The 22,519-nt window shown below is 44.1% G+C and overlaps 1 protein-coding gene across 4 annotated transcripts in view; it reads right to left on the bottom strand.

Annotated features, from left to right (window-relative positions):
• Positions 1–22,519, bottom strand: part of LOC138521801 (E3 ubiquitin-protein ligase TRIM39-like) — a 185,912-nt gene that overhangs the window by 155,548 nt on the left and 7,845 nt on the right. For all 4 annotated transcript variants that reach the window (XM_069634911.1, XM_069634908.1, XM_069634910.1 and 1 more), the window contains exon 2: positions 17,755–17,850. In XM_069634911.1, coding sequence (XP_069491012.1) covers positions 17,755–17,850 — 96 coding nt within the window. The remainder of the gene's footprint in view (positions 1–17,754; positions 17,851–22,519) is intronic.

Below are 22,519 nucleotides of genomic sequence, written 5' to 3' on the forward strand. Positions count from 1 at the left end.
CCCAATGACTAGTTGTGTTTTTACAAAATGTGTTGACAGAAATTGAGCGTACGTCCGTTGATGTGCGTTGTAACTCCCTGTTTTAGACAATTGCAAATAAAACAGTACCTTGTTTTGCCAAATTCCTGAGTCAGTCTGATTTTTGATGATTGAGTAAGATCTGCATCCCCATCTATCTCTAATTATTGCTACCTTAGGTCTACGGGTTCACTACTTTGTATTGCCCTGCGACTTTTAGCATTTCTAGTTTAAATTCTATTGTTTGTTTGTCTACGTGCCTCTTTTCTGTCCTAGCCACCTCCTTTTCTATTGTCTACCGCTTGTACCTTCTTTCTTTCCAATATCACCTCATTGCTGCCCCTGCCCTTCCCCTAACTACCGTTTTATACGCTTCCCAAAGTGTGCACCCACTATTTGCTGTGCCCTCATTCAATTCAAAGTATTGCTCCATACAGTCTTTCATCTTCTCCTGTATTGTCTCGATCCCTAGGTGGTATGTGTTCAGTCTCCAATCCCCTTGCTCCTTCAGTCCCTCCCCTCTTATCGTAATATGTAGTGGGGCTTGATTCAATATCTCTCTCGTCAGGTATTCTGCTTCTATTACACTTCTGGTGATTATACATGGAACCAAAAAGTAGTCCAAGTGAGACATTGAGTTGTGTGCTCCGGATTTGTATGAGAACTGTCTTTTACCGGGGTGCAACCCTCTCCAGACATCCCGTAATCCTGTTGCCTCTAAAAAGGTTGCCCACTTGGTGCGTGTCACCTCAGGGGTATTCCCCCCTCTGAGGACATCTATCCGTTCGTGAAGGACGTCATTAAAGTCACCGCCCACTATGGTTAAATTTGTACTGTGTGTTGCCAGCATCGCCTGTATCTTGTTAAGTAAGTCTGGTTGTAATGGTGGAGGTGAGTACACGTTCAGTATGGTAATTGCTTCCCCCCATAATTCCCCGGTCACAACCAGATATCATCCCTCCCCTTCTCTCTCCACTTGACCAAAACTGAAATGGAATGCTCCGACTGATGAGGACTGCCACCCCCTGGAACATCGGTAGTATCCCGGTTGTTCCACAACCATGTATTGACCCCTGCCCAGAAAGCTAAACTCTGAGCCCATCAAGTGTGTTTCCTGTAATAGTATTACATGCACTTTCTCCCTCAACAAATACTTTGTCACCAGCCCCATCTTAATCTTATCACTTAGGCCATTAATATTCCATGTAAGGCATTTCACCATCCTACATTCTCCTTGCATCATTCTGTGTTGTGTCATGTGCCTCTGCATTGTCCTTTCCCAGGTGTGAGATCCCTTGCCTTGTTGCTATGACAAGATGTGTACCAAACTACATTTCTGCATGTCTAACTACTCATATTCACTCCTTCCCTGTGACTTGACCCCTCAAACAAACCAACAACACCCCTCCTCCCCCACCCTATACTTCCCCTCAACGTTTAGCATCGGTCGACCCCAAAACAACTTTTGCTTTTGCTTGTCCCAATCCTCGATAGGGGCCTCAGGATTAGCAAGGGGGGCTATGTGTGCTGGCTGCTCCACCCCAAAATCTCTAATTTGACCCACTTTAATCTGTTGCTTATTCACCAATGTTGCTCTCGTCCCTCCCACCCCTGGCAATCTCCCAGGCCCACATTAATGTCAACTGCAGTCTATCTTGCATATTGCTTTTTCCTTCTTCCCTTGGGGGTCGTTTCTGTTCCTGCATTTTAGTTTTGCCCCTTCTTTATCCATTGCTGCAGGCCAATTGTTTCTGTCCAGTCTCATGCATCAGTACAGCGTGTGAAGAACCTAACTCCATAAGGGACGCAGACTGAGTATTGCTGGATAAATTGTGACATACTTCATTTCTTTTTCCCTCAGCTTTCTGCGCACCGCGTCAAAGGATTGCGTGCTTTTTGTACCGCTTTAGTGAAGTCGGGGTAAACTGCAATCCTTGCCCTGTTACACTCAAAAGTTCCCTTCTTTGTTGCTGCTTGTAAGATTACATATAGATTGCAGTAATTTAACAGTTTGGCAATGATTTCTCTTTGTGGAGTGCCTGGCAAGGTCTCCTTACTTGGTAATCTTTGTGTCCTTTCAATTGAGAAGAATTTAGCTCAAGAAACAATTCAATGGATGGACCTTCTGTTTCCTCCGGTAACCTACTCAGGTGTAGGTTATTGCTCCTTGACCTTCCTTCTGCTTTGTCTATCCTTTCTTCATCTGCTGTGAACTTTTCTGCATTTTTATCACAGAGGTCACTTAATCTTCAATAGCCGATATACGCTCTTCCGCTTCTCCTACTCGCATCAACACTTGTGCAGGTCCTATCTCAGGAGACTGACATCCAGGCCTACTGCGTCTATCCTTTGCTCCAGCTGTGTCTTTGCCTTGTGTATGCCTCAAGATTTCTGGGTAGCCTGAGATTCTGCATTCCCCCTGTCCTCCATTGTCGCCTTTGCTCTGGTCTCCGGTGCTTTTTGTGTTATGGACCCTCCTGTCATATATGCGTCAATCTTAGAATTTGTTCTGGTTTTTTGCCCTTATACATATCCATTTTCATAATTGGTTGTAGCGTGGGTATCACTCTTTTTCCCTCTGTATATTCTTCCAGACAATTCCCTTTACACTCTGCCCTGCCCTTCTTTCTCCTTTGACGCTGTGCCTCCTTGTAATTGCTCTTTTTTCCAGGCCTACGCACCTCTGCAGGGCTGCCCATGTACCATTTCATTGTTGACTGGAGTTGGGGGGGAGGGGGTTTAAATCCCGACATGCCCCTTGCCCAAATTCCATTTGGTTGGCGCAGAGCACCCAAGTCCACTGAAAGTATGGGTGACCCCTCGTTGGTACTAGTGTCTGGCTGCTAGTGTAGTATGTCAGCTAGCAGTAGGTGGTAATCCATAGCTGGCTGTGGTTGTCAATGTGTTCCGGAGACACTGCAGTCTCTGGTTCTATAGTTCCACTCAGAGTCAGACGCGGGGAGTGTGCATGATCTGGTTTGCTTCTGCGGGTAAACTTTCTGTTGTTGCGGAGTATCACGCCCTCTCAGCACTGCGAATGGGGCAAAGCAGGCTCTGCTGCTTTTGCGGGAGGTAGTAAAGGAGTTGCTACCCTCTATTCAGCACGATCTGGATTATGTGATTCCAGGAGGGGGAGCAGGGAGGGGGGACTATCTCCCTCCTCCGCACAGAGGATCATGGGGATATCCCCTCTCCAGCTCTGGTTCCAGGCCCCCGTGCCCCCCCTCTCTGTCCCAACCTACCTGTCTGTTACTTTCAGCCTCTGCTCCCCCTCCCAGTTATTCTACAGCTCACTCTGTTCACTCACTCATGCCACCGCCATTTTGTCTGGTTCCCCTCTCCTCCCCAGCCTGCTGTCTTCCGCCTGTATCATCCTCCACAGATCCTCCCTGACCTCCCGACTACACCCACTTGTGCCACATGGATTCAACTCGCTGGATTCAAAGCGCTCCAGTTTTTGGTACCTAGATCCCGGGGCGGAGCGGCACTTCTCTGATACTACTCCATTTGCAGCGCAACAGCGCTCTAACCGATTGGCAATGATTCATCAGCTAATGATCAGCAGACTGACAGTAACGTTTTAGTTCATAGATTGTTCCTCTAGAAATGGCTTTCAAGTTCATACAAGGACTTGTTGGGACTACCAGTCTAGTCGTTCCACTATTATGGAACGGAATGGGTGTTAGAGGGGCACAAATATTGTTGCCCTTCTACCAGAACCTCTCTCTGTCTGGTCTATAACATTGTTATTAACCATATGTGTACACCTACAGCTTTTTTTCATTTGCAAGCAACCAGTTTTGCCATGCTCGATAGTATGTGATCTCCCTGAAAGACAGCTGCTCGGTTGATTCAGCAGCCGAATGAGATTGCTATTCATCAATTTGTTTAGCTAATGACATAAAATACCGGGTTTGTTCAAACGAGAACATACTGGAAAATTCATGACAGAGTTTGTGGTGATTCTGGCAAGTAACTAGTTCAGTATTGTGTTTTTTTTTGGCAATAGAGAGATTAGATCGACAATAAGGGTAGTAACAGGTATACTTTTATCAACAGACATGAAGTGAGGTTCAAACTGAATATCTACAGCACAGAAGGTTTGCGGTCCTCTAACACTGAATATACTTACCCTAGTGCTGACAATTGTAGATATGTTCTCTTTCTAAATTATATCTGACAAGAAAAATAAGTTATTTTTAACAACATTTTTGATATAACAAATATGTTAAATGTTTTTCAGATTGAAGAACTAATGCATTTCTAATGCTTGAGATCTACAAAATTAAGAAATAATCTTTGTGAAAGGATGAAAGTCATGATAAAGACGTGACACTAAGGTATTTTTTAATTTTAAACTTTAAGATAAGAAGCACTGTTCTTGAGTTATCAGCATCATTCAACCATATGATATATTCTTTATATATTCAATATATGCTATGAAATTAATGGTAGCCCCTGTCATTTTTACAAAGGTAATTTACCATTATGGGACAATGATTAAGAGGATACTATGGTAGTAATCCTACCAGGACAGGCAATTATAATCTTCTCAGAGATACATAGCACATTGAACGTAAATAACAGTAATTTGAGATCATAATACTCTCCTCCTTTATTTAAAAACACATTTTGTCACCGGCAGATTTCTACAAAAAGGGTTTATGTTTCACCCCGAAAGTGAGTGTAGAAGATGCGGAAATGGTAAAAATAAAAATCAGCCTACTGTAAGGAAACCATGGTATCAACAGTAAGACGACAGACACAAGTGATCACAGCTCAAGGGTGTTTATTGAACTTCAATTGGGTTTGAAAAACGCCTATCTAAACCGAAATCTAAAGATGGGAGCAAGCTACGACCATCAAATAATAAGATTGCAGTCCTTGTCAATCAAATAATAACAACGCAGTCCTAGTCGAGTCTGTCAAAATAAAGGGCCTATACTAATAACCCTATTACCAATCCTTAGTTTTAAAGACAAATAGTGTGGGAAACAATGTTATGCAAAAGAAAAGTGTTCAAGCAATGATATGTCAGGATGTTCAAGCCGTTGGCTTCCCTTCCCCATGTTTTCAGGACGGGACAAGGTGGCCCAGTCAAGCTTAGCACACTCTCAGGCTTCTCTTGCCCTTGGATGCAGTTCAAATCCTCAACATCATGGCCTTCTGTGCCAGACTATTTGCCATTCAAAGTCTCTGATTTCAGGAGGGCTTGATGTAACAACAACAACATTAAAGTTCTTTCTTCTCAGGATTTTCACATGTACAACTTCTCGGGTGATTTACTGTTCAACCTGGGTACCCCTCCGCTGGGCTCAGACCCACTTTAACACAATGTTCGTGCCCCACGTTGTACAGCACGTAGGTGATGTGGAACACTTGGCGTAGAGACAAAGTTTAATTATGCGATTACACCTTAAAATGCTGACCCTGTCTTCCAGAGCTCTCTTGATCTTTAGGCATAGCTCTCTTGGCCTTTAGGCATTCAGCTAGCTCTATTGGCCTTTATGCATTCAGCTATCAGTTAAGGAGGCTTGACCTCTCGAGTTTCCCTTCCCCCAAGTCCAGATCAACCTTCCTGGGTTTTACAAGGTTTACACACAAAGGTTCCTTAATAAATGTTTGTTCTTCAATTAAAGCTTCCACTCGATCGGGCTCAAACATTCCTCAGTTCACTTCTGGGGTTCCCTTCCCCTAGCTTTCTTTACCTTTTTATTGGACTTCCCTCTGTTGGTATGCAAAAATTGGGAGGACCCTATTTTTTAGGGGAGAGCCTACCGGGATCGGAACATGTAAAGAAAAAGCACAACGGAGGCAATTACCCGATCTCTTAACTTGGTGATTCTAAGGTAAATGTGCTCTCAACGAGTTGTGTCCTCACTTCAAAAACAAAAGGTTAAATACTAACCTATATTCCAAGGAACTGTTTTCCAAAACATCCACAACAGAACAGCGAATGTTGGACCATAAGTCCTGAACCACAACTCTTATCACCAAGATGTTAGAAAACATATTTAATTTTATTAAATCATCAATCAACATCTAATTCAGATTAAGAAAAGACTCTAAAACAGTTTGATACAATAATGTAGACAAATTTATTAAATATGCTTACTTCAATACAGCACATTTTCCTAAAACATTTATAACGTTTTTACAACAAGTGGGGTTAGTACATGCGTCAATATTATTGGCATGGTAAAGTTCTTTTCATATACACACGCAAAAAGTAACATTGTTCAGAAGACAGAACTCTGTCAAAGAAAAAAGCTCTTTGGAAAAACTCAAGCTGTAGTGATGGTCGACATATGTTTCGGCTATAGGCAAAAAAAAGAGATCAGACATGATCACCAAAAAGTCTGTCTTTGCTGATGTAGCCGTCTTCAGGACAGGTAGAACAATATAGATGGAAATTAATTTATGACAACTCCTTTTAGGATGTTCGTATTTGTTTCAGTTTTCAACTCACTTAAATAATTGTGAAGAATGAATTAGAGAAAAACATTTTGAACAAACCTTCGCTCTTTGTGAGTACAACTACTCGGTTGGAGCTTCCAAGGGGTTTTAGAAGTTTATTATGGGCAAAAGGCAAAGCCGTTGCACTGACTTGCATGGATTCTTAGAGATATCCTCTTCAAAGATCAGCAGCCGTCTACTTTGAAAAACGCTGTTTACTGCTCTTCGTGATCTCATTCACAAGGAACACGAAACATCAATGTCTATTTATTCCTTAGTCCCGTCTTGTTCCAATGCGTCCGAGTATGCTTATCTCCGTTGGGTTTGAGTCCCCCTCTCTGCAAAAAAAAATGGAAGACTTTTGACGGTGCGCAGGATTTTGCTTGACCCGTCCCAGGCCCACTTTGATTCACCAATGTATTATATGCAATGTCTTTTGGTACTTGTAATTTTCATAAAGCAAAGTTCACATTCAATGTTGCAAGCATTCCAAACCACAGACCAAACTTTTGCCTCTTCAAATAACTCACAGCTTCTCCTTTTATCGCATCTGTTTGATGTCGGAGTCAAAGGCGGTTACTCTTTCAGCCTCAGCGCCTCCCCAACTCTGCCATTCACCCGAGAGAGCCCGCTGGTATCCTTGTAGCACTGTATGCCGTCTTTCTCCTTCTCTGCTGGGCTGGCCTGCATAACCACCTTGGCTTCTAGGTGGTAGCGGTCTCTCGACAAATGGGCTTTCACTCTCCAGCCTCCTGGATTCAGCCCCCTGGTCTCTCGCTCTCCATGATCTCCTTTGCCTCTGCCCTGGAAGTACAGCTTTCTCTTGTGCACCACCTTGCTCTTGACTCCTCAGGGGTCTCCCTCAGTCAGGCTCAGACTCCTCTTTCACTGTTTTCAAAACTTCAAATACCAGAGTGCATCAGTGTTCAAATGGGATTTCTCCTGAGGTCAGGGTCTCACCACCTGCCCCTCAAGAGCCAGGGTCTTTGAGTCTGAACCAGGGGAGGAGTTCTGGGTTGGGCACAGTCAGGCAGCCTCCAGGGTTATCCTTCTGAATGTATAGGTGCCCTGCAACTCTGCAGCCTTTCTGGTGCTTACAAGCTCAGTGTCCTGGCAGTACTTCCCACTACATGACTTCCAGGGTTGCCCATGCTCTGGCTTCTTGGCTTCTTGGCTTCTTGGCTTCTTCGCTTCCTTCAGCATGCCCAGCTCAGTCAAACTGCTGTTTCTGGCTGCTGCTTTTATACTCCCAGCTAGAGTTGATTGGAGTCAGGTGTGAGTAGTTGTCCCTCCCTGCCTGGCTCTGCCTGACCTCATTATCGGGACAACATGGAGACTGTCCATAGGAATCCATTGCCCATAGAGTCCTATGGGTAATCCACATGACTCCCATCTGCCTCTTCTTCTTCCCAGTAGTTGGACTTCTAGAATGGAAGTAGGGATTGTGGGAGTTGTAGGTTTTCCTGGAGATCATGGAAAAACCATGTAGATTTTCATCAGATGAAGATGATAAATGTATGGTGATGGTTGAATGGATTTTCTATTGGGTTTTATTTTCCTGGTTGTTTCCCCTCTTACTTACAGAAATGTACTGGGGTATGATGGGACTCTGCTGACAATATCCCATGACAACTGAGGGGCTGTCGTGTAGGGGTGTATCGGAACGGGAGGAATACCATGTCTCACCCGAGGACGCGTCTTCCATAGACCCCAAGCCCAGGTAATCCTCCCTCGCTCGTCCGCCCCCAGGGTTGGGATCCAAGAGCAATGGCCCTCCCCATGCCTCCTGAACAAAGGATCCCTAGGAATAGCCTGGGAGAAACGCCTCAGGTTTCTCGCACTACCCATTAGAATACTCTGTTGAATCATTTGTGTGTTTACATAGCGTTGGAAAATATATACACTCCTAATGAAGGTTCCGCAACAATGAGTCGTGAACTGAAACATGTGAAGTGTTTTGTTTTAAGGTTATGTATTAATACCATATCAAAAGAATAGAAACATGATTGTATATAGAATGTTGTTTTGGTCAAAAAGTGTGACACGCATTTGATGATAATAAGTCAGCATTTTATAAAATCATAAATGTTACTGATGTTTGTTGGACATAGTGCTATGTAAATCACCACCTCCTAGCCCATTGTTATAATACTTATTCACCTTTAGCTTCCTGAATGCTCCATTACCTGTCAGTGGATATCAATCAGTATAATATATATTTTCTTGTTTGAAGTCCTGTGCTCCCTAGCCATCTATGCCCGATACAGCATTCCCTTTTGTCCACTGTAAGGTTCTCACAAATTATGTTGGGAAAGGTAAAATGATGGAACAATGTGATCTGACATACTATATCTTGATTGATTCCAGTCCAAGGTGAATTAGTAATTATTCTTGTGTATTCTGTATATGATGATCTACTAGAGACCCTTTTTTACTCTTTTGTTTTATATGTCCCTTTTGTCATACTTACCTTGAGTTTCCTTTCTGGCAAATGGCATATTATGGCTTACTACTCAGTGTATTTGACCTTAATTCATACTATGTCCTTAATGAGCACATATAACTCGGTTATTTACTCTTATATCTGCATGGTGTGATATGATTCAAAGTGCATACTCATGTCTTCAGTGTATGAAACTATGTAAGCCATCAAGTGAGAATTATAGTTGTATATCATGCAAGTAAGGATGAAAAGGGTTGAGCAAGGGGGTACCTCATTTTTTGACAAGGGTCTGTTGCGGGTGAAGTAATCAATATAGGAAAACAACAGGTTCCGCAACCATCTACCCTACTTCCAAACACACAAGGTAGTCAGTGACTCAGAGCCCATAGGGCACACACAGGCTGTCAACAATTGTATGTACAGCCATACACCAGGTTCAATTAGAAGAACATATTTTAATTGATATGCACTTTCACATAGAGTTTAAAATCAATAAAAAACAGGCCAAACAATTATATAAGAGAAATATTATTACATCGCGTTTTGAAAAAAAATAGAATGATAAAGAATCGATAGAACTGTAAAACAAAGAAAACAAAGGAATATTATTGTATAAAGTTTGGAAATTGTTTAAAGAATATTTCGGATATATGGGCGGCGATTGATGGTGCTTGCCTAAATTGATAGCGCGGCATAAATAATGAATGTAATAATTCAGCGCCTCGATGCCCCTGGGCTGTTTATGCGGTATATAAATGTAAAGTAAATAAAATCAAAATCCGGTATGTAGTGACAGTCAGAAATTACTTGTCATTATGGGGGACACTCCTCTTTTACACCTATGCAGGACACTACCAGGATACACACCTAAGATTAGAAAGTATCACGCCGAGTGGGTGAAGGGCACGACTAATAAAACACTTATGCCGTGGCCTCAAGTAGGATAGTTATTAAAAACAGTACTGCGACACATGACAACATGCTTGAATGCTACATGTACAAGGAAGAAGCCACAGAAAAGGTTAGCTATTTTAGAACTATAGAAGATGTATCAGAGTGAGAGAGAGGACCCACCCAATAAGGAGTGGATGCTTAATCAGCAATCAGCATAAAGAGGAGGACGTAACACCATTGGCTCCTCTTTCTCCGCCCAAAAATGATAGTACAACCGAAGATAACAGAGAATTTATCCTTTAAAGGAGTTAAAGGCAGCAGCATGGTTTGTTAATCCAATATACGCACCCCCTGCTTATTAATAGGGAGGACAGAATAAAAGAAAGCAAGAGTAAGGAACGTAAATATATGTCCACATGCGATGAACATAAAGAGCGCAATGAGAAAAGGGACAAGCAGATAAGAAGATATAAGGAGTAGGGGGCAAAGGGATGACGAAATAGATCATAGAGTTAACAGATGTATAATACCCATTGAAGCATGAGAGCGATGGGAAGAAGAGAGAGGATCACAACCGCTAGAAAGGGATTTGCACAAGGTACAGAGAGTACAGATATAGGCCGATTAGCATGAGGCAGAAGGTAAAGAGAAAAGAATTAGGGATCTATATAGGCATATTTAATTCATTTATAACGCGCCTGTACACAAGTGTTTCAGATGAGAGAGAAGGATGGATACCAGAGGGAGCATCGAAGGATCTCCACCAAAGGAAACAGGAGGCAGATTGGATGCCGTAACGATGGACATACACAGAACGCTGTCCCTAAGCAGATTAGATCTTGATAATGAGTAGAGGGATTACAGCCATACCAGTTGGGGTATAATGTCAGATGAAGAAAGGGAAAAAAACAAGAGAGCTCGAAGAGAAGGCACATGCGTTTTTTTGATAGATCTGAACATAGAGAGAGGGGGTGAAGTGGTCAGACTTAGAAGGCCGAAAAGAAAAACTCCAGAAGCTATACCATATTCTGAGAGACCACAAGCACGGTCAGATAGTGCAGGGGATATGTCCCCGCCTTACGTAAGTAGATTAAGGTAATTGCCAGGATGAAAACAAACGGGCGAAACCAGTCCCACCTGGAAGATAAGGAGCGTAGGTGGATATGATTGTAGATCAGGATTTACACAATTCCCGTTATTAGAGAAAGGGGGAGGAAGACCACAATATTTTCCTTGGCAACAAATGGACATGGAAAATCTGAAATGTAAATTACCCAGTTTGACTGCGGCTGCGGGAAAATGGATTTATGAGTTAGAAAGGATGACAGCGGGAATGACGCTAACAGTGGGTGACATAAAAGGCCTACTAGCAGCTATTCTAGGGGAGAGAGCTGACGACATTTGTAAATGAGCAGGATATGCAAGTGTAACCGCACAGAACACAACACATGATGCAGCGCCATTTAATAATTGCAGAGCAGACATATGGAGGGCGCTCAGAGTACAATATCCCGTCACATCAGACATGGGTGCAGTCATGACTAGGAAAATGGGAGACAACGATCCTGTTGCTTTTATTCAGGGGATTCAGGAACGTTGGCGTCTCGAGACGAGAGAACCCTGGGACAAAACATGGCATTATCTTATCATATTTTATGTCAGGGACTGCCCGAGCCAGTGCAGCAGCAGATGAAACAGCAGATAGGGATGAAAGCGGAGCCATGGCCAGAAATACAGTTGACTATCGTACACCATTGTCGATTGTTACAAGAGAAAAATAAGAAGCCAGCAGGAGGAAGCAAAGTTAGTTAAGGGAAAAAAAATATCAAAATTCACTACAGAGGGAGCGATAATGACAAGTGGTGAAGGCGTGGCAACACAAGAGGTACAGCCAGCACATCAAGGTAATACAGGGTACCCTATGGATTAGAGTGGGTACAACGTTTGGCTACAAGCTAGAGGGAATGGACCTTGAGGATGAGGTGGATTTCAAAACCCTCAAGGGGGAGGAGGATTTAATGGAGGACAGCCACAACAATGCTGTAATCGTGTGAGGACAGTACATATAGCCAAACGTGTAGACGCAGATGAGGAGGAGGGATGGGCTATTCTCTACAGTATAATACAGAACCACAGGTATTCTATGCCCAAGATCACACGCAGCATCAGATAAGCATGCCACAAACGCAGCAAACACAGCAGATCCCACAGCAAACACAATCGCCACAAGGGCAACCACAGCAAGCACCAATGAAGACAGAAGTACAGATACAGCAACCACAGTACACACCGATGCAACAACCAACGGTGCCACAATGGAAGGTGAATACAGGAGCCCAAAAACATCCACACCCAGGATATGGATTGTGACAGTAGTGGGAGGGAATCCTTTCACAGGTACAGGGATGAATTTATATCCACAATATGACAGCCCACAGAGTGATTTGATGTGTTCAGTACCATCTGTGACACCAGACCCACAAGAGGAACCAAGGGTCAGGGGAACAAGAGGTGGCAAGACATTTTCGTTCCTAGTAGACACAGGAGCAACTCTTTCCTGTGTTTGAGAAGGAAAGTACCCAATGTCTGGTATCGCCATGAAAGCACAGGGATTATCTGGGGCCACAAGTCGTGTACCATTTACTGACGAATTACCACTTTCTATAGGTGAACATGACATGTCTATGCCATTATTGTATTCCTGGCACCAGTTAACATATTAGGACGTGATCTTATGACAAAACTCAACATGACAATATCTTTCACTGACAAAGGAATAGAGTGTTCAACTCCAGGGATACATTATGTAAATGTGAGAGAGTTTATACTAGCTTTTACAGGCCAAAAGGCATTACGATGAGTCCCTTTCGATGCAGAAATATTTTTGTCTAGAGTAAACATTTTGTTGACATGGCTTTCTGAACTGACAGGGAAAATATTAAAAATACCTAGACCAGAAATACCTATGGATGATGAGGAAGGACAGGTTATCCCCATAGAACTAGAGGCAGCAGCGGTAAATCAAGAAAGGGTGGCTGTTCATGGGACAGATTATGAGCAAAGAGCATGGAGAACAGTGATAGCTCTTACGGAAGGATACAGACTAACAGACTTCACAGACAAAGACATGTTTAGAGGCGAATATTTACACAATGAATTAGTATTTTTCATAAGTCTCACGTATTGGATGCAAATTGAGAAATGCTGCAGAGAATGGCATTGGTAAAAAAGAACCCGTCATTTTTCTGGGATGATTTAGAAAAGGTGCCAAGCATCTTATGGACCAGCAGTCCACATGACATTGGTCTATTGAATGGAGCAGGAGCAGGTAAAATTAAGCTTATACCAGGAGCAATTTTGCCACACGCAAAACAGTACCCCATGTCTAGAGAAGCAGATGAAGACATCTTTGAGACCATTTCTACTTTAAGGCAGCAGGGAATATTGGTACCATTAGAGTCCCCATGTATCACGGCTGTGTACTCTGTGAAGAAATCAACAGGGTGGTCGTGGAGATTTATTCAAGAACTCTACTCTCTAAACAATATTGTTGAGGTAGAGTTTCCTCTTGTTCCGAATCCAGCTACAATATTATGTAACATTCCAGCCAAAGCCAAATATTTTACAGTCATAGATTTAGAAAATGCCTTATTCTCAATCCACCTTCATGAAGAGTCACAAGACTTTACTTTGTTTTCGTATAGAAATACACACCTAAAATAACCAAGATTACATTGGGTGTACTGTGAGACCCCATCAATCTTTAACAGAGTCCTTCAGATGGATTTAGGTAACATACAACTCGAGGGCGCGATAATTCCATATGTGGATGACATATAAGTGTGCACAGAGACAGAAGAAAAATGCAGAGATGATTCAGTTAAACTAATGACAATGCTGCTGAAAAAGGATAGAAGGTAGACAAAGAGAAATTACAGTACTGTCCAGAAGAGGTCCTGTACATAGGACAGCTAATCCCGCAAGAGTGGAGAAAGGTAACACCTGAGAGAGCAGAAGCAATCATGAAAACTCCAAAACCTAAAACAGTGAGGCAAATGCAGCAATTCTTAGGCCTACGTAATTATTGTAGGGCCTGGGTTTTTGATTACAGTAAATATATTCAACCACTTTTAAAAATGACTTTAGGAAGCACAGACAGGTAAAATGGACAGAAAACATGACTGAGGGATTTGAAAAATTAAAAAGGGTGATTTGCACAGCCCCTGTGTTAGGAATACCAGGCTACAATGAAGAATGTTACTTATTCTCACATTCAAATGGAGAAGTGATGACAGCAGTACTTACACAGAAGACAACATCATGACATGTACACAAACCATTAGCCTACTATAGTGGGGTTTTAAACCCAGTAATGAAAGGACATCACCCTTTTGAACAAGCGTTAGCTGCTGCTGCCTTAGCGATTGAAAAAGCTGCAAGTATTACAATGGGGTGTTCAATGATATGAGAGAGCATCAGAATATGGAGCTGATTATTTCGAAGCCAGCGATTAAAATTGTTAGATGTAGAATAGTGAATCCAGCAACATTTATAGCAGAGAGCCAGTAGAAAAAGAGGACTATGTAAATGACTGCACAACGTATACTGAATTTTATGACAACATTCCCCATGTTACAGAAAATGCTGTCAGAGGGAGGGGAAATTCTCTTTATTGATGGTTCTTCGAAAATTGATCAAACCACTGGTGAAATACATACGAGGAGGGCAGAAGTGAAGTTAAGAAAGAATGGTGAATTTGAAGAAGTGACGAGTGCAAGATTGCCTTCACATAGTTCAGCACAAGTTGCAGAATTAGTAGTGCTCATCGCTGCACTTCAGAGATTTGAAGATGAGGAAGTGGCAGTGTATTCTGACTCCGCCTACGTGACGACAACTGTACACGCAGGGTTGTCACGTTGGAAAAAGAGGGGTTCCTCCACGCAGACGGCCCTCCAGCGCAATATGCATCCCTATTGGACAAGCTCATTAAAGTATTGAGTCACCCATTGGCTATCGCCGTGTTGAAGTGTGCAGCCCATACTAAAGGGGCAGACATGAATTCTCGCAGTAACGAAGCCGCAGACGTAGTGGCCAAACGGGCAGCGTATTTTCCAAATATTTCTAATTACGAATTAGAAGATGTTAAGCAATGATCATAACGTTTCATGTTGATGCCTGAAGGTTTTAATATGTTATCCATTGTGCAGTTAATTTAGCTGCAAGGCAGGACCTATTGAAGGGACAGGGGTGTTCTTTATCCCCACCAAGGCTCTATGGAGACAAACTAGCACTGGAAAGCCTGTTATGCCGCTAGCATTCTTGAAAGTGGCGCTAGAACAGCTTCACTATCCCGTACGCATTACCAGAGAGAGTCTTGCTGCCATGATCGCAGAAGACTTTTTCACACCAAATTTGTTAGAACACGTTACACAATTTATTGTGAACTGCATTGTGTGCCAGAAATGTACAGCAGGGCACACTTTGCAAACAGTGAGAGGAGAAATTCCCAGACACCATGGTCCTTCTCAGCATCTACATATAGATTATGTGGATACATTGCAAGAATGCAATGGTTATAGGTACCTATTAGTGGTGGTACATCCTTTTTCCTGATGGATCGAGGCAGGTCCATGCATGCACCCTGATGCCACGTTTCTCATGCGTGAGGTGTTTCCTAGATGGGGGGTGTGCGAAGTCTTGCAATCTCATAATGGTCCGCATTTTGTAAATTAATTATTTGAACAGACAGTTCTATTAGGCATAAAACACAAGTTTTCCTCAGCCTATCACCCACAGACGAATGGCCTCTGCGAGATGCTAAACTGACTTCTTAAAGAAAGGATCGCAAAAACAAAAATTACCCTTAAGAAGGGATGGTTACACTGCCTACCTCTTGCCTTGTTTGCCCTAAGAAATCAACCTGGCTCAGATCACCACCTGACTCCACATCAGTCGGTGACTGGACGCTGTATGAGAATAAGATTGCTCCTCCAAGTAAAATAAAAACTGATCCCCACAGTGTAGCAAAGACATTAGGGGATGAGATGCAAGATTATTTAACAAATATGACCGCTAGTGTTACTTTTATTTCTCAACAGATCAACAATCGGAAGGAAGGTTCGAAGAGGAATGAAAAAGAAATAATTTGATTGACTTACTTAAACAGCCTACTCTGTATCTAGGGGAACACGTACTTGTGAAGAGTTTTGTTAGAACTTGGAACATGCCCCATTTTGAGGGACCGTACCTGGTAGAGGGGGTCACTCCGACTGCAATAAAGTTAGAGGGTAGACGAGCCTGGCTGCACATGAATGACTTAAAACACTACAAAAGGAGAGACCCCTACCCCTCCAGGCCCCGTTGACAGTGAAGCACGAGAAGAAGTTCTGTGCATGCTAACCAGATTGTCTACCATGGGCAAGGAGAAAGAACCAATGGACCAAAAACATTCTGGAACAAATTGACATTTCCTGAACCGTATAGGGAAGGAATGGACTTTCTGCAGTTCCAGAACTGTTTCAGTTGAACTAAAAATAGACTATACATTGAAAACCAAGATACGAAGATCGCACATGACACATTTTGTATACATACTCCGAACATATCCAGCTTTAATGCGTCAAAGTGTAGACGTTGTTGCATTTTTTGGAAAACCCTAAAAACAGCCCAACTTCCCCACACCGCCGCACGAAGGATGCCAGAGACTGCCTCAACACTGGTAGTTGACAGAACGCAAGAAGAGCGTGGGGTACTTGTTTTGGGGGTTCTTTTCCTTCCTCAAGCAGGGTTTTAATAACCCTCTTTATATATATGCAAAACAATTGGGGGCTAAAACACAACCTTGTCTTAATCCTTAGGTTACATCGAATTGTGTCACAACCAGGCAGATATAAACACTCTACTGGCACTCAACACCCAGGGCACATTTAATCCCATTAGCCTCAGGGAGACAATGGCAACCATTCTCGGGAGGATAGCTTTGGGGTAACATGCTCGCCTTGGAAGCAAGACGACACGGAGCAACAGAAGTTCGATCCCCGGGTCTGCGCTTAGAAACCTTAAGGTATTAAGCGCGTTATAAATAACATATCATGTCATGTGTCAATGAATAAAACCCATATAGATCTCACCAGCAGATCCATGATATAGTCTGGGAATGGAAGGGATTCTCTCTTTCCTGGATCAAAAATGCCTGTAAGCATCAAAGTAAATGCAAGTGGTGCTGGTGAAAGTGTGGGTTCCCTCAGATGTTCCGAAATACAGTGTGTTAGAATATGGAATACCAAAGCAGCAGTGACCCTACAAACAGAAGTGAAGGTGAGCCTTTGGAGACTTCTGGAATCAGCATTGGGTTCAGGCTCTGAGAGCAGCACCCACTTATGAAAAGGTCCTCATAGGATGAATGGCAACCTATAGACCTGGGACATAGTACAAGAGCGTTATCCAGCATTGCTCCCATGACTCACCTCTACCACCCGCTGCACACTATTAGACAGCTTTTATACACTTCCTCATGTAATTACTATGGAATGGAATCCACAGCAGGTCTCCTTGTTATTATTCCATTATATCTAACTTTCAGGTGATCCCTTATGTCACTGACCCCATTTCGGCTTTTTGCTGCTTTCATGTGACACCCCCACACACGCCCCCCACCATGTCAGATTTTCAGCTCATCCACCTGGCTGTGGATCTCTAATCTCTCCCACCTTCAGCTCTGCTCTCTGTACTCCGAGGGGAAGTCTTGTATCCCTCCCCTTCAGCTCTGCTCTCTGTACTCTCAGGGGATGTCTCATAGTTCTCCCACCCAGCTCTGCTCCCTATACTCTCAAGGGGATGTCTCATATCTCACCCATCCAGCACTGCTCCATGGACTCTCAAAGGGACCCTCGTGCCTCTCTGCCCTGAGCCTCGCAACACATATATGAAACCATTGCTCTCACCTTGAGCTCTGATGCTTTCCTGCTTTCTTCCTCTATCCACTCCTTCAGGTCCGTCACCTCTTTTTTCAGATGTTCCATGTGGCTGTAAAGTTTATCCTAAAAGAATAAAACCAGTTTGTTAATGAAAAGATTTCCTGCAAATGAATAATCTCTACGGAACAAGACTGAAGGTTCCCAGGACAGCCCAGCTGGTTTCCTACGCTTGTATATAGTCTATAAAGAAAGCCTCCTGCGCCCCATATATGTTCTCTTAAGCTCACTTACAGTCTATAAAGAATGCTCCCTCAGAATCCCAGCTGCTCCCATAGGCTAATATAGTCTATAAAGAATGCTCCCTCAGACTCCTAGCTGCCCTCATAGACTGGATTACAATCCATAGCTCATCCATTTTAGAGTGCACTCTGTTCATAGATGTCCTAAGGTCATCAATCCCTGTATCCTTTCCACCCATTAAATATGAATGTTGACACTACCCCAGACACCTGATTTGAGATCCTTGACCTGCCACAAACAGACCCAGTGCTCCTCAGCAGACCCGCATACAGTGGGAGACTTATGGTCCCCGAACTTGCACCCTCAGCAGGTGCACCCACAGGAATGCTTGGGATATTCAAACATGGCACATGTGAGGTCATGTGTGATGTCACATGACAGATTACGTGTAGTGCACCGATCAGAGAGTAAAGGTTAAACAGAAGCCTTAACGTCAACTATTGTTTACTGTGAAAATGCAAACAATGGGGGAAGGCTTTAACATGCATTATTGGCCCACCCGAGGCAAGAAGCGAAGCCACAGCGAAGCATCTGCTACTGACATGTACGGTAGGCTCCCAGCACCACCTCCTTCAGAAGAACAGATTTCATAGTGATTTACACTTAAATAGCCTGTCATTGTGAAATGTAAACAAAAAGAATTGAGCAGTAGCTCTGACTTTGTAAGTGTAGAAGGTACGTTTTTTCATAAGCCCCCAATAGCCCAAAAAAGGCTTATCCTGCGTCCTATGAGAGTTGAGCCGAACATGTCTATTCTTCCTCCAGCGTCGAGGAGCGCCAGCTTCACATGTGATGGAAGTGCACCCCACGGCTGGGTCCCTTGCACATCTGCAGAAAGCTTGCAGTTGGATGAAGTGGGCGGGCTGCAGATGAGCAGTGGGAACAGAGGTCTGTAGTCAGAAGTGGGTCTGCAGTCAAAAGTAGTGAGATTTTAGGGCTTAATTTGGGAACAACCTCACTTTATTTCCTTAAAAGAAGGGCGTCATTAGAAGTCAGGCCACAGCTTTGCCAGTTTATGGATTTGGAACCCGCACCATGAATCTGCCTGCTTTGACATGGGAGTTAATACTGGCATGTTAAGCGGCACCGACTGTCCGTGCAGAATTACTGCATGTCCTGCGGGATTCCATTATGAGGAATAAATAGCAGGCGCTGTGCAGTGTATTACTGACCAAGACATAGCACGTACACCCCATGCACGCTGTGGCAGCCTCCACACAGTATGAGATTCAAGGTCCCAAACATGTCACATACACCCCTTGTACTGTTGGGCAGCCTCGAACTCGAGATTTAGGGTCTCAAGACATACAACATTCATCATGTGTACGCTTGGGCAGTCTCCATCCAGCCACCGATTTTGAAACCAAGGCATATCATGTACATAGGTTGCATGTGTACTCTCTGGGGGCCGAGGCATCGTGAGACATGTGGTTCCTGTCTGGTCACATATGCATCTTGTACATTTGTATCTTGTATCCCCCATAAGTCTTTCAAAAACAGCAATTTGCTCCATGTTGCCACACCTAACTCTCGCTCTGCTGTCAAGCACTTCTATGATATCTGCTACCTCCTTAAACTCCTGGATCTCGATGTCCTAGCCCTTAATGAGACATGGTTCAAGACAACTCCGTCAGGAGTTTTGACACACTTCTCCCTGAAGGCTACAGGATCCTCTCTGTGCCCAGGCCCGACATGCCAGGAGGGGGAGCAGCCCTGATCTTTCCTGAGTGCATTCCCATTTCCATCACTCCCAATCAGGTATACTCTTATTTTGAATGTCTGGTGGCTCTCTCCCTCCCATGTCTCCTCTCTTACTCTGGCCACCTTCTATCGACGGCCGGCCAGCCCCCGCTCTTCCTCTCTGAATGGGCTGACTTGGTCTCTTCTCTCCTTTCCAGGCAATATAGACTCTGCATCCGCTCCAAGAAAAGAGTCTATGTTCAAGCCCGCCTCTCAGCGGCATCTAACAACACAGCTGAACTCTTCAAAGCCTGCAAGGAACTGGCCAATCCTAATGCAGACTCAACCTCCACTGCGCCCACCCAGGCCCTGGCTGCCCATTTCGAATGGATCGTTTCCTCACACATATTCCTCATCTTTGATATATGTTATACAGCTTCAGAATTTTTTTTTTGGGAGAGGGTGATGTGCGTCGATGGCGTCGACTCGATGTCCCCTGTCCCGAGGATGTCATTGAAGGCATGTATAGCACGCTCAATGCCCATTGGCTTCAGTTCCGTTTTTCTGCAACAGCTTTAGCTTTGAACAAATACGGGGCACTTCCTCATCACTTTTGTGACGAACTTCGTTATTATCGAGAGAGAATAGAGATGTCTTCTTCATCGAGACAGACAACCCGGAAGATCGGGTTCAAAAAGTGTTGCGATTGTGGGTCAAAAACGTCTTTGACTGATCCCCATCGTATCTGTTTGTAGTGCTTCGGAGCTGACCATAACACCTCGGACTGCTCCAAGTGCCAGTCCATGACTGGAAAAGCCTTGAAGGAACGAAAGGGGAAGTTGAATGTAGGCTGAATCCCTAAATCTCCTACACCGACCAAGAAACCTTCGGCATACGAGTCGAGAGGCGACTCTCCCCAGATGGAGAAGGTCAAACGGTTGAGATTGAGGAGTGGCGCCCACCACTCTCCTGTGTCCTCAAAGAAATCTAAGAGAAGGCACGATAGGTCGACTTTGTCGACTTCTTCATCAGACGCATCCCCCAAGAGGGTTTCTTGCCCAACCAAAAAATACACTCCTGCTGAGTGGGAGGCCTTCAGAGCAGAGGTGCTCAAAATATTTGAAAAACAGAAGCCTCCAAGCCATGCTCCTACCAAGTAGCCAGGAAGGAAGGGGCTGGACCTTGAATCCCACGCACCCTCGAGCCTGGGACGATGGCCCGATCCGCATCGAGAGCCGTCGAGGCTTCAATCCATTGAAGTCTCATAGAAAGATCAGTCGAACAAGAAACATAAGTCGAGGTTGTCGACGACATCAACACCTTTGACGACGGCGGCGGCGCCAGCCAAACCCTCAACGCCAGCTCCACCATCATTGCCAGCTGCGCCATCGATGCTGAGTGCTGCAGTAAAACCTATGGCGCCAAAGAAGAATGTTTCGACAACTCTTCCAGAGTCAAACCCGTTATTTATAAAAACTCACATTGCTGAGAAAATCTATGTGCCACTAGCGAGAAAATACTATTTTAAGTCTTTCTTCCATATATGAAGACAATTAGCAGAAAGATGAAGAGGTTCCATTTGGCCTCGAATTTGGTACGCCAAATGTACCTGAGCGTTTTATTGCAGAGGAGTCAAGGTTAAGAGACCTCTATGACAACCTGCAGACTGCAAGTGGGGTGGATACATCACCTGAGTTGGAGTTTGGAACACCAGAGGCTGGGGAGCATGCCGATGCGTCCTACAGACAACTCATGTCTAAGGTAGTGGACTACATGGGGAGGAGTAGGCCTCCATTGTCATTCGAACAAGATGATCTAACAGACATCTTAGATAAAAGTCCTCATCAGATCCCATATTACCATTTCATATTGCCTTGCAGAAAAGGGTGGCGACGACTTGGGAGACACCGGAGACCACTCCGGCTGTTAATAAAAACTTGACCAAAAAGTACCGCCCTTCTATTAGGGACCCCGACTACCTATCGAAACACCCCACTCCAGAGAGTCTGGCAGTGCCGGCAGCTACTGCGACCTCTAAGCAAGCAGCTTACCCTACCATCGCTCCAGATAGCAATGATAAACGAGTAGATGAATAGGCAAGGAAGGTATTTTCCACAGGGAGTATGGCACTCAAATCTGCCAACTCCACATGTGCCCTCGCAAAGTTTACGTTCACTCTATGGGACTGCATATCCATGGCGGCAGAGCACATTCCATAAGGAGATGAAAGAGACAGGTTCTTAGCCACAGTTTGAGACGGCAAAGAAGCCATGTGCGAGTCTCTTCAATGAGGTTTGGATTCTGCTGATAGCATCAGCAGAGCCATGGCTGCCAGCACTGTTTTGTGCAGGTTTGCGTGGTTGCGGATGTCGGGTTTTGCACCAGATGTGCAGTCTAGACTTCTCAACATGCCCTTTGACCGGTCTCACCTTTTTGGAAACAAGGCTGACGAGAGTATTGAGAAGTTGCAGACCTTGAAGGCGGCAGCCAAATCTATAGGCGCTGCTAGTAGGCAACCTCCGCCTTTTCGACCTAGTGCACAACCTTGCAGGGGTAGATCTTTTCGCTACTACTCAGTTCGAAGTCCGAATGAAGCAGCCAGTCAAAGGGGCCAAAGAAGATTTCCTTGTGCTGGACGAGGAAGGGGTGCAAAGCCAGCTCAAGCAGGGGCTTCTTTACCATCTGCCTCTGCATCAGCCGCCTCAAAACCTCAGAAGTTTTGACTCACAGTTCACCAGTGGAGGGCAGACTGTCTCAGCATCTAGAAGAATGGCGAGACATTACTTCGGATGCTTGGGTTTGGAAACCGTAA

The sequence above is a fragment of the Ambystoma mexicanum genome, chromosome 13 (assembly GCF_040938575.1).
Source record: "Ambystoma mexicanum isolate Mex_15411 chromosome 13, UKY_AmexF1_1, whole genome shotgun sequence".
In the NCBI taxonomy this organism is placed as follows: domain Eukaryota; kingdom Metazoa; phylum Chordata; class Amphibia; order Caudata; family Ambystomatidae; genus Ambystoma; species Ambystoma mexicanum.